An 11,682-nucleotide genomic window follows, 5' to 3' on the forward strand; every position below is an offset into this window, starting at 1 on the left:
CTTATTAAGACTACAAACAGATACTGAAACAGGTTTGGTTTGAAATGCTTTATTTTGAGACATCACTGAAGCCAAAGCAGTCCAGCATAATCAGGAGGGTTCAAGCTCCAAATCCTTAAGTGCCAGATGCAGGTTCATTTGATTCATTCTATCATTTTATTTACAGAAAATACACAATATATTTACAATAACTTCTCAAAAAGTGTGTATTTTGAAGTCTAGTGATTATTTAAAGTAGCCTATTTCTACATAGCAACAGTTTTGGAGCAACAAAAATAACTGAGGTTTACAGCCCATCACGGAGGCAGCTGTACAGTCCACATTTGCTCACACAGACTTTGAATCATTCAAATAACATAAAATAATGGTAAAGAGTTAAACTGGCACACACAGCAGTGAGTGGTTCCAAAGATTTTAGATTCTTATATCTATCAGTTAATTTTAAATTTTCTGAACACAGAAACAGTGGCCTGAAAAACAACGACGTACAGGAAAGCATCATGAATCTTTAGCAACAGTGAAAGGGCAGACAAGATAAAGCCAGAGTGTTAAAGCATGGAGTGAGCCACTAAGTCATGTTTGAAGAGAAGCTAAAGTATGTTTCAGCTGCAGGTTATTATTTACCCCACATATACTGTACAATCACTCATCTTTTTATCTTGGTACATGCACAAACACGCCCACCTAGCCACCCACACACACTGCTGGAATCCAGTCAGCTGTGGCATCTGGACCGTGCCCCCTTTTTGATTAGTCCGTTTCTCGCCACCCACTGCTGTAGTTATTTTTATTTTACCATACAACATTCAGCTGTAAGCGCGTGCCCTCTCTCTGCCTTTTCAGCGGCTGTGCATCCCAAATATCAGAAAGCTGAAGAACACAGTGACTCCCACGAGGGAGATGGTCGCAGGGGCGGTGAAAAACTGCCTGTAGTTGATGCGGAAGTACCACACCACAGCCAGTATCACCACAAACACAGGCACCACCAGGCTGCTGGTGCTGATGGCCACACCAGCAGCCCTGAATCCCCCAGAGACCCCAGGCCCGACTCCTGCTCCGGCCCCAGACTGAGCCCCTTCCTCTGGAGTAGCCTCGTGCAGAGCCTGGGAGATGTGGCAGTGGATCACGCTGTTGTGTGTGATGTTCAGGGATAACAGAGTCCTCTTGGGATCCTGCAGCAACTGGCCTTGGTAGATAAGTTTTATTTGATGCTCACGACCTGAGAAGTATTTACTGGAAAAAGAGAGACGAGAAAGAAGAGGCATTAAAAAAGACGTTTTTAGAAATATGCTCATTTGCTTTCTTGCAGTACGTTAGACGTGAAGATCGATACCACTTATGTCTGTACGATAAAAATGAAGCTGCAGCCAGTTAGCTTAGCTTAGCATAAAGACCAGAAGCAGGGGGAAACCGCTAGCCTGGCTCTGTCCAAAAGGTAAGGTGTATTTTGTTACCTCAGCTCAGCACTGTCATCACGTGTACTACATTTTGTAAGTTATTTCCTCTAGGCCTTATAGATAGAAATATGGTTAACAGGTGAGCGACAGAAACAAGGCTAAAGTCAAGTAGGGTCACTGGCTACTCTAGAAATGGAGCTGACTTCTGTGCTCTCAGCTGTAGCTCACTGTATTGTCTCCCGCAGCTGTCTTCTCAGACTGGGAGGGAGCAGCTGGACAGATAGGAGAGACCTTTACCGACACAACTTCAAGGTCACTCATAGCAGCTCTTGTCCTCTCCCATAAAGAGTTACAGACTTCATTTACCTGAAGAATGCACCACAGTTATCCCGTGAACTCAAGTGTGACCACAGGTGAGATTTATTACTTACCTTCCAACAGAAAGAGCACACATATTTAGACTGAAGTTTCTAACCTTGTAAGGGAAACACCACAGACACTATAGCGTTGGCTAGGGATAAATACCGTGGGAGACCAGGTTTCACCTTGTACTGCTGATACCATTGTCTCCTTAACCAAGCCTCATCAAACATTGCTGTGTAAGACATCCAGAGTCTCCTGAAGTTGACCAGCTCACAACAATTTTCCATCACAAGCACCTCCAAAGCTCATTAATTAACATGTGAGATCCTGTTTGTTAAATTTGACAAAAACCAAAGTGTAAAGAGGTTCTGTGTGGGACTATTGGCCTTCCTGGAGTCTCCACTGGTTGCCTGGCAACCTCACGGCGATGACAAGAAATAGTCCCACACGTTAATTAGCAGAGCCAGGCTAGCTGTTTACCCGTTTCCAGTCTTTATGTTAAGCTAAGCTAACTGCCTGCTAGCCGTAGCTTCATATTTAGCGTACAGACATGAGAGTGGTATCTATCTTCGCAGGTGGATGTTTGGGATTGTTTTACCAACCTTTTCAGTACTCCCACTGTATCCTCTGGTTCTACAACAGCCACTTCCTCCGTGTCATTTAAATACTTCAGACGGACAGAGATGTACGTGGTGGTGGTGGTGGTGGGGGGGGTGGTCCCGGGCAACACTGGGAGATGCTTTATAATTTTTTTATCTTCCTCCTCCAGCTCCTCCTCCTCATCATCATCCTCCTCCTCCTCATCGTCGTCGTCGTCGTCATCAACTTCATCATCCTCCTCATCTGAAGTATGCAGTCTTCCAGCCTGTGGTTGTTTGCTCTGTATGTCCAGCAGGAGATCTGTCCTAACCCCCTCAGCTCCCTCCCCTGTCCCTTCACCCTCTCCTCTCTCAGTCCCCGACTCGCCGTCGTCCGGCTTGTTCTCCTGTGAAGGTGGAGGAGTCTGCTGTTCAGGGGTGTCGGCGCTGGGAGACCCTCCGCTGTAACTGTCATGGCCTCCCAGTCCGATCAGAGAGGCGTGAGCGCCCACAGTGAGGATGGTGCCCAGTATATGGTCTCCCCGGTCAGCCACATGGGTTGAGAGCCAAGCTAAGATGAGGGCCAGGGCCAGGAGCAACACTCCACCTGCTGCCGTTACCTCGCCCTCCATCCCATCCAACATGGTCAGTGCACACACTGCCATCTCTGTCCCCCAAACCTGAAACACAAAAATAAGTCAAGTAAAGTTTATTTATATTGCCCCAAACCACAAATTTGCCTCAAAGGGCTTTACAGTCTGTACAATGTAGCAACATTAAGCAAAACATATAAGCAAAATTTGTGGGAATATAGTTTGGCTTTGAATATAATTACCTCTGTGAGTATGGGTTCTTTTTACAAATAATATTTGTAAACTGACCCAAGATCTAGTTGTTTCAATTACAACCTCACAAAAAACAACAACAAACAAACAAAATAAACCTTTTTTGGAAGGGTGGGGGATATAATGTTGACTCGATATAAATATGTCAACCATCTGAGATTTTGCATTACTGTTTATACCGCTGTGTCTGTCCCTTTATTATCTCCAGTTGTATTAGGCCATTGTGGGCAATGTTGTTAATCAATGAGCAGCACTGCTTTATGGCAATACTTGATTGCCAGGATAGTTGCATAAGTGTATATAACCCCTGACTAAAAATATTAAGCATGCTGCCAGATATCTTGGAGTAATCTTTGATGCAGATATCTGTTTCGAGGTTCAAGTGAAGAATGTTGTCTAGTCATGCTTCTTTCAGCTCAAGAAAATCTCCCAAATCAGATCATTCTTATCTCCTACTGATTTACATAACACATGACTCCTGTGCTTGCCAACTTACACTGGCTGCCCGTTATGTTCCGTATTGAATTTAAAATTCTACTGATAACTTTTAAAGCATTAAATGGCCTCGCTCCAAATTATATCAAGGCTCCCTGTGTGCCTGGGTGTTCCCTTAGACCGGTGGCTGCGGCTCTGCTGGTTTTTCCTAGATCCCGGTTTGTGATCGGGCCTTCACTGTTGGAGCCCCCAGACTGTGTAACACAGGCTGCTGAGATCAGACATGCTACGTCATTAGCCTCTTTTAAATCCTCTCTTAAAACTGTATTTTATAGGAAAGTGTTTATGAATATTTAATATTTCCATATTTCTATTTTTAACTCTATTTTATCCCCCTGGTCTTTTACGGTCCCTGTGTTGTTTTTATTTGTTTTTTTGGGGGTTCTGTAAAGCACTTTGTAACCTTGTTAAGAAAAGTGTTTATTACTATTATTATATTATTATATCTTTATATTCACTGGATTCGCCAAAAACAGACATTCCCATCTGGTTATTTTATCTATAAACAGTTTCACAATTTAATTTCAAGGAAACTTACTACATAATGATATTATATTAGGGCTACAGCTAATGATTCATTTCATTATCGATTCATCTGCCAGTTATCTTTTCAATTCATCTATAAATTGTCACAATATAAGATTACATATACATATGACAAATGATAGAATATTTTATCCCCAACTCCCACCCATGGCCTATATTTTGCCAGTAGAAAACTTTGGTTTCTTTTGTTTTAGAAAGGAAATGCAATAAATTGCTTGATGACTCTCTCTCTCTGCCCTTGCAGCATTGATAAAGTTTTATTCTGATTGAGTAAACTGAGCCCCTGTACATCAGGACAGAGCTCCTTTACACAACACATCCATTACATTACATTACATTACATGACATGACCCTCGGGTTTCTCCACATACAAACACACTATAAAGACGGACTGTCATAGCTCGGCAGCCACATATAGATGTTCTGATTACAAATAGGATTGCTGGCAGAAAAATAAGTAAGTAATCCTTTAACAAGGCATTACCATGTGGAAAAGTCATTATGTAGGATGAAAGTTACTCAACATAAAGATCAGGAGCAGCTATTAGTGCTGGTCAACAGTTGTGTCGAGTAGCTGTGAAGCTATGTCCATTTTCTCGTGCTACCTTAATCATTATACTCGACATTTAACCTTTTAGACCTAATATTAGCTGTTATGCAACCTCACCTTCTGTGTTGCTAACTTGTGTTGTAGTTTACGCCGCTGTTGCTAGTTAGCGAGCTAAGTTAGCTCGCAAGCTAAGCCTACCTTGCTAGCTGAAAAACGACCTTCGGCTGTTTACGAGTCTCACTGCTCGACTTGTTTTGTCGCCAACGGTTTTCAAACTGAACACAGGGGTCGTGTGAACGTGTGTGCCTCTCCACTGTATAGATATGAAATGATCTTACCTGCCAGCTGTCAAATCAGTGCATGTTTGGAGACGAGGCTCAATGCTAGTTAGCAGCTCCTGCATAATAAACACAGAGGCGACGAGACGACGTAACGTCGTGGCGTCATCACGTCTTCCCGGGGCAGGGTGGGCGCTTGTTTTGGAAATGGGCCATGCCTGTTGCTCCTCCTGCTCATACAATAACAGCTATGGAGTACGCTGGTGCAGCAGTTTTGTCTGTGCATTTACTGGGCTGGTGATGTAGGGAGATTTTAAACAGTGGCTGAAGAAGTATAAGTTAGAGTAGCAAGTAAAAGTCTTGCATTCACTTAAGGAAAAATGCAATGACACAATGTTGTGTATTTAAAATCTTAATCTGGTAACAAGTAAGTGTTGCTGTGAAATGAATGTGATGCAGCAAAAAGTACAATATTTCCCTCTAAATTGCACACTGATTACGATCTTTTCATGTATATTCTGGCAAATCTTAAGTCTGTTTTGAAATTTTACTTGAATAATGATTTAAAGTACAACTGAGATGCATTCATGTTACTACCACTGTTGTTTTGAGTGGTATAATGCAACATATTTCTCATATGGTATTCCATTTGTGTATATTGTGTAATTCAAAGAAGCTATGCATATAATTAATGCAATAATGTCATAAAGTTTTTATCCAAGAACTTTGCTGAACAATAGTACGAAGCCATAACACGACATAAATAAAGGATGAATAAATTCAAAGTAGAAACATAATAATCCAACAGGAGGTAAAGTTTATTTTTATGTCGTCTTAATGATTTTACTTACACATGACCGAATAACAGAGTCCCATTCAAAGTTTTTCATGTTGACAAAGTTAGTTGTTAGTAACAGAAACAGGTTATTTTCAAAGAGGCACCATACTGTTAAAATGTATATGAAGTCACTGGAGCGTCCCGTCGTTACACAGCAGCAGGTAATCCCTCACAGAGCTGGGAATGTCCAATTCACTGACTGCTGAGTAACATCGGGCTCCGAGGTGCAGGCGTAAAGCACAGCGACAGAGATGCTGCAGAGAGCGAGGCTGACCGCTCCGCTGACAGACCAAGTCCAAGAAAGACCTCTGCTCCTGAGGCAGGGAGGGACAAACAAACAAAAACACTAGAGCGCTGGATGGTAAACAAGAGACGAGGTGATTTGACACTGCTGACAGCTCACCTCATATATCTCACTGGACAGAGAGTCCATCCACTCACAGGGAGGGATGGATGTATACGAGTTCAGCATCACCTCCAGAGTGGCCGGAGAGAGGACACACCGCTTCAACATCTGTAGAGAGGAAAGAAAATATGTCCAATTCATACTTTCCAACTTGTTTAAAGAATCTTTTGAAAAATTGACTAAATTCTAGTGGGAAGACTTTCAAAACACTACTGAGTCAAATTACATTAAAAGAGGAAAGATTTGAGGGTTTCAACCTAGTAAGCTAGTATTGTCTCCGCTATTTTAACATGTGTCTTCATTAATATTGCATTCAGATATTGGCCAACAGCTTGATATTCTGTGGAATATTAGACAATTTACTTCTGATTCTGTTGCCCTTGTCTTCATTAACAGACTTCTGGTATGTTTCTGTTAAATTAAGGTTACGAAGATATTTCCAGTTTGGATATGAGACTTGGAATGAGTATTGTTCGATCTCCCCTGTTGCCTGTTTAAACTTTTCTTGTTTTCTTTTTTAATTTGGATTCTACAGATTTTGGCATGTATGGTGTATGAATTTGGCTCCTTTTTTGAAGGCTTCCGTGTAAAGATGTTCTTATTTCACATTGTGAATTTGATGCCTTACAAAAGTTCATGACCAAAACCTTGTATCTCTAATAAACTCTGTGCTGACAGTGTGCAGGTCTTGTGTCGAAGTCTGCTACCCTCTCTAACAGTGTTTCCCTTCCCTCCTAGAATGGTGTTTCCAGTAGCACCCCTCTCGACGGTTGGGGTTAAGGCTTAGGTTAGGTTATGTAATGTGTAGGTGTAGCAGAGATAATCGGTTGGGGTTAGTGTTTAGGGCTGAGGTTATATTATGTTTAGCTGGAGCAGAGATAATCGCTTGGAGTTAGGAATAAGGTTGGGTTCAGGTTAAGGAAAGGGGAAACACATATCAACAGGGAGACTTCAACACGGGAATTCAACAATTTCTCTTACCATTTACTCACCTGCATTAGAAAACAACTAATCTTCCATGTATCAGTATCACATTCTCTCAGTGTGGTTGTTTTATCTAACCTTTGGTGAAACAGGCTTAGCTCCATGGTTCAGAAGTGACCGTGCTATTGCTTCTGGTTGCTGGTCCGGATAATCTTCAACCACCTTAAAGAACAAGTATTTATTTCACTGCCTAAGCAACAAAAGTCCAAAAGTAATATCTCTACTGGATCATTGTCTTTCAGATTCTAATCTTTGCTGTTTCATATACAGTAGCTCTAACTAACTAACCCTAACCTTGAAATCCACCCAGCAGTTATGAGCTACCTGTAACAGACAGTCCATTGGTGTGTATCCTGCACAGTTGGCAACATCTGCCTTGGCTCCATGCTGCAGGAGGACGTCTACAATCCGGGGGCAGCAGTTTGCACAGGCGTTGTGCAGGGGGGTGTGCTGCTTCCTGCCTGCAGTTCTGGGGTCAGCTCCTGCACCCAGCAGCTTTTGGATCACGCGTAAATAGCGGCCGGCCTCAGAGGGCCTCTCGGCACCGGAGCACGCAGCGTTCAGAGGGGTCTCCCCCTCTCGATTTGTGGCTAACACATCGGCCCCGTGGCTGAGGAAGAGCTCCACGTGCTCCTCCAGGCCTCGCCGAGCGGCCATGTGCAGAGGTGTGAGCCTTGACTCCCTCATCCTCACACTGACCTCTGCACCTCCCTCTAACAGCAGCTCAGCACACCTGGGGAAAAGGCACATATTGTGATCACACCAGGCGCCAGCATCAATATCTACATTGCAAAAACATCCAATTTCTATTCTCTAGTCTTCTCTCTCTAACTCTAGTTTAAATGTACAGCACTTTGGTCATCTTAAGCTGTGTTTAAATGTGCTCTAGAAATAAACTTACTTATTTACAAATAAAATTCATGCAGGCCACTGCTGTTTGAGTTGTTATGGTAATTTCTTGAAAGAAGTGATTTATCTTTTCTCTCAAAGTCTCAAGAAAAAATGTAATTCTCTTAGATGCTTGGAAAGCCATTTGTCTTATTATAAAAGCAGGTTTTCATAATGCTACTTTTATTATTACAGTAGGAGGAATTTACTTTTAAAGATGAACATTTTTTTTACACTGTAAGAGAAGATTAAGCTGAAACTCAACTTCAGGCATCCCAGTGGTGAAACTGGGGCTAATAGAGAACAGATTATTGATATTAATATAGTACAAATGGTTAGTTGTCAGTTATCACTCACTGGAATGACTGGACAGAGGTGCAGAAGTGAAGAGGAGCGCTGCCGTCTGCAGCCAGCAGTTCAGGATCTGCTCCGTGAGAAAGCAGCAGCTGGACACAGACAGCATGGCCGCCTATGCAGGCATCATGGAGGGCCGTGTTTCCTCCGGGGTCAGCGTTCACCTCAGCTCCTCGAAACAGCAGCTCCTCCACACATCCTGTGTGTCCTCTGCTGGCCGCCAGACGTAATGCTGAAGTTTGCTTTACCTTGGAGCTCAGCGTCCACATGCCTGACAGAGGAACAGGAAGGCTGTCAAGTATTAGTAGCATTTATGTAAGATTATCAGATAGAGGTCATGAAGTCATACCCATCTCTGGAGCCCACACCATCTCCTCATGCACCGTCTCCATCAGGGCGTTGACCATCGCAGGGTCCTTCAGCACTGCATACACTCCTTTCATGTCCCCACACATGAAGGTGTTGTGGACGGCCGTGTCTCTGCACCGGACCTGAGGTGGAGGGGCCCGGACCTCCTGGAGCTGCTGCTGCTGCCTGGGAGGAGGTCTGGGGGCCCGGGGCAGCGGGGCCCTGGTCATGGCTCTCCTATGAGCCAACGCTCGTCGAGCGTCCTCCCACTCCTGAAACTCCTGCTCCAGTCTCAGAGAGCGCAGTGAGGTAGAAGTGAATGGAAATGTGTCCTTTGACATGGCACCTTAAAGTGAGCACCACCAGAAAGTTAACAAAGTTGTACAAAGAAGACGGGTTAGAAAGTAGATGATTTTACGCCATTTTCCAGTTTCATCTGAGCTGGAAGTCCATACATTAAACTCTCTAAAGCAACAGGGTCTTGTCTCTGAAGCACTGGGCAGTACTGTTCAGAGAAATGTCAGCCTACAGCTTTTACTCACCCTTTACTGGTAGTGCGGTGAGTCACAGGGGTCTAAGCAGAGGTCAAGTAAAAACTTTCATTATTTAAAATCAGACGTGCTTCTCTTTTATGTTAAATATTCCAAGGAAAAATCCAAATTAAAGGCCCTTCATTTGTGGACACAGTCACAAGATTGTTGCCCACAACATACATACCACTTCAGCATTAGTTATTAATAGATCAGAATGCAAGCGGATACTTGTATTACCCAAAATGGCCACCAAACGGCAGTATTGATCCTGTATTTATCTTCCCAAAACAGTCATCTAAACCAAAGAAGCAAGAAATGTCAAGATAGACCACATCCCAATCAGAAGACCTGTGGGATGAGGAATTATGATGAATGCCAATTGCCATCTGTTCTTGCAGCTCACTGTAGTTTCACCACATGTCAACTGAACATCATCTTTTACAATGTGATGTTGGCTTTTTATGAGCATGTGTGCATCAGCCATCAGTCATTAGCCAAAGTCATAATGAGGAAATAGCATCCTGAGATCATCCCTAATGTAATGTATTTCCTGTGGAAATCTAAGATTTGGACATGCAGCAGGGAATCGTGTGAGTGAGATAGTGGACAGTTAGCAAAGGAAGGGCAGTTTAATGGATTTAACAGAGGAGGGAATAGTTTTATATGAAAAAAAAATTAGCTAATTTATGTTTGGAAAATGATTCACCCCTAACATTAACTGGTACATCATTTTAAGATACTCACATTACAAATAATACTTAACTTGTTTTTGCCCCAACAGATAATATGGTGTGGGAATTCAAAAAGCTAAAAAGGCAAAATAGTCTCACAGTGAGGTCGATTTGTAGCTACTCATCTTGAGCTTTCAGTCCAATTGCACAATCTTCCTTTGTCCAGTTGTCATGGTATTGTGGATTTTCAAATTTAGATTTTTCTGAGCATTTTAAGGATTTCTTGTGCAATGCCCCTAGAACATTCCACAAGTAATAGAAAGAGTATTTGGAGATCTGTTTCAGTTTTCAGTCGCTGCTTTTATATTTAGGTGATGTGATCCATTTTTAATATCTCTGTTTGTAGAGACTGGAGCTGGTGTTCCATGGCTGCAGAAAGAGAGCTTGAATGTCAAATTGAACAAGTGCTGCTTCTTCCAACAGCAAGTCAGTGTGGTGTCTGCAGAGGGGGTGATGGGTCGGGAGCAGTCCTATCACAAGAGTGGGAGGGTAAGATTCACCCCATTGCCTTTGCTAGCCAAAGCCTGTGGAAAACAGAAAGGAACATGCAGAATTACCGTTCCATGAAGCTGGAACAAATCTTAAGTGATGCAGAAAAGTACTTGTATAGTGTATACAGAGAACAATCCCCTCAGTTGTTTTCAAACAGCCAAACTGGGAGCAGTTGAGTAAAGGTGGGCCTCAGCATTGGCTAATTTTGACCTAGAAATCAGATACAAACCAGGCCGAGCAATTACAAATGCAGATGCTTTGTCTAGGCAAAATGGGAGCTCAGAGCAAATAGTAGCTCTTGCTCCTACATCTGTCCTCTCAGAGGAGCTTAGGTGTGCAGTACAAAAGCAACGCTCAGCACTGACCAAAATTGCATTTTAGCATTTTTACTGTTTGGGTAATGTAGGTGTGCAAACACCATGAGATACTGTACTTTTTTAATCATACAGTGCCATAAAGAGGTAATTTACTGTCAGCTGGTGCAGATGAATGTAAGGTATCAAACTGGTATTGCAACTTCTAAATGTTTTCAGAACTTTCAGCTCTGTTTGTTTACAAGCACAGACTGACGTTTATTTTAGTATTGTTTTAGTGCAGGTCATTTTAGTCTTGTCAGTCTTGTTGTTTTCACTGTTTTTCTTTTTAGGTTTGATTTGATATAGTATAGGGTTTTAATTCTGACTCTTTGTTTTTAGTGCTGTGGCTGGTTTGTAGTGGAACATTTTATTTTATTATTTATTATTATTTTATTAATTAGTTTTAGTGTACATGTTCTGAATAAATAGCCGTTTATATCCGTTAACCCACACTGACTGTTGTGGCCTCTTTTCAACTATTAATCCCAGGTAATTACACCTCTTATGAGTTAAAATAGTTTTAATTCAACATGTGAATACAGGAAAAATACGGTATAGCTTAGCTAAAATCAAACAAAAAGGAAACTACTTGCAATACGTGCACGGACGTAATTGGGAGTGAATCCTCTCGCTCTGCTTCAAAAGTCTTTGTAAGAACATTTCAAACGTCATCACGTCGTGTTTGAACGTGGCGGCGCGG

At 42.4% G+C, this 11,682-nt stretch overlaps 2 protein-coding genes across 4 annotated transcripts; both read right to left on the minus strand.

The window, feature by feature from the left end:
- Positions 1 to 33: 33 nt before the first annotated feature.
- Positions 34 to 5,265, minus strand: tmub2 (transmembrane and ubiquitin-like domain containing 2). Its single transcript, XM_044181393.1, has 3 exons — positions 5,113 to 5,265; positions 2,363 to 3,018; positions 34 to 1,233 (listed from the first exon to the last, which is right to left on the minus strand). The coding sequence occupies exons 2-3, from the start codon at positions 3,001 to 3,003 to the stop codon at positions 840 to 842; spliced, it is 1,035 nt and encodes a 344-aa protein (XP_044037328.1). The 5' UTR covers positions 3,004 to 3,018; positions 5,113 to 5,265; the 3' UTR covers positions 34 to 839.
- A 584-nt stretch (positions 5,266 to 5,849) lies between these two features.
- asb16 (ankyrin repeat and SOCS box containing 16) lies at positions 5,850 to 11,678 on the minus strand. Of its 3 annotated transcripts, XM_044181388.1 has the most exons (9): positions 11,572 to 11,678; positions 10,234 to 10,658; positions 9,413 to 9,444; positions 8,872 to 9,216; positions 8,526 to 8,793; positions 7,605 to 8,013; positions 7,359 to 7,442; positions 6,294 to 6,404; positions 5,850 to 6,204 (listed from the first exon to the last, which is right to left on the minus strand). In XM_044181388.1, the coding sequence occupies exons 4-9, from the start codon at positions 9,209 to 9,211 to the stop codon at positions 6,019 to 6,021; spliced, it is 1,398 nt and encodes a 465-aa protein (XP_044037323.1). In that variant the 5' UTR covers positions 9,212 to 9,216; positions 9,413 to 9,444; positions 10,234 to 10,658; positions 11,572 to 11,678; the 3' UTR covers positions 5,850 to 6,018. The 3 variants fall into 3 exon arrangements, with proteins under 3 accessions (XP_044037323.1, XP_044037324.1, XP_044037322.1); XM_044181389.1 differs by lacking the exon at positions 9,413 to 9,444; XM_044181387.1 differs by lacking the exons at positions 10,234 to 10,658; positions 11,572 to 11,678 and having other exon boundaries at positions 9,413 to 9,611.
- Between the last annotated feature and the right edge of the window lie 4 nt (positions 11,679 to 11,682).

This window comes from Siniperca chuatsi, linkage group LG21 (genome assembly GCF_020085105.1).
Source record: "Siniperca chuatsi isolate FFG_IHB_CAS linkage group LG21, ASM2008510v1, whole genome shotgun sequence".
NCBI lineage: Eukaryota > Metazoa > Chordata > Actinopteri > Centrarchiformes > Sinipercidae > Siniperca > Siniperca chuatsi.

Coding starts and splice junctions, on each gene's coding strand:
- tmub2 (XM_044181393.1), bottom strand. CDS start 3,003: ATGGCAGTGTGTGCACTGACCATGTTGGATGGGATGGAGGGCGAGGTA. Junction 1,234..2,362: donor ACAGTGGGAGTACTGAAAAG/GTTGGTAAAACA, acceptor CTCTTTTTCCAG/TAAATACTTCTCAGGTCGTG.
- asb16 (XM_044181389.1), bottom strand. CDS start 9,211: ATGTCAAAGGACACATTTCCATTCACTTCTACCTCACTGCGCTCTCTG. Junction 7,443..7,604: donor CAATGGACTGTCTGTTACAG/GTAGCTCATAAC, acceptor TTGTTCTTTAAG/GTGGTTGAAGATTATCCGGA. Junction 6,405..7,358: donor CTAAGCCTGTTTCACCAAAG/GTTAGATAAAAC, acceptor TCCTCTCTACAG/ATGTTGAAGCGGTGTGTCCT.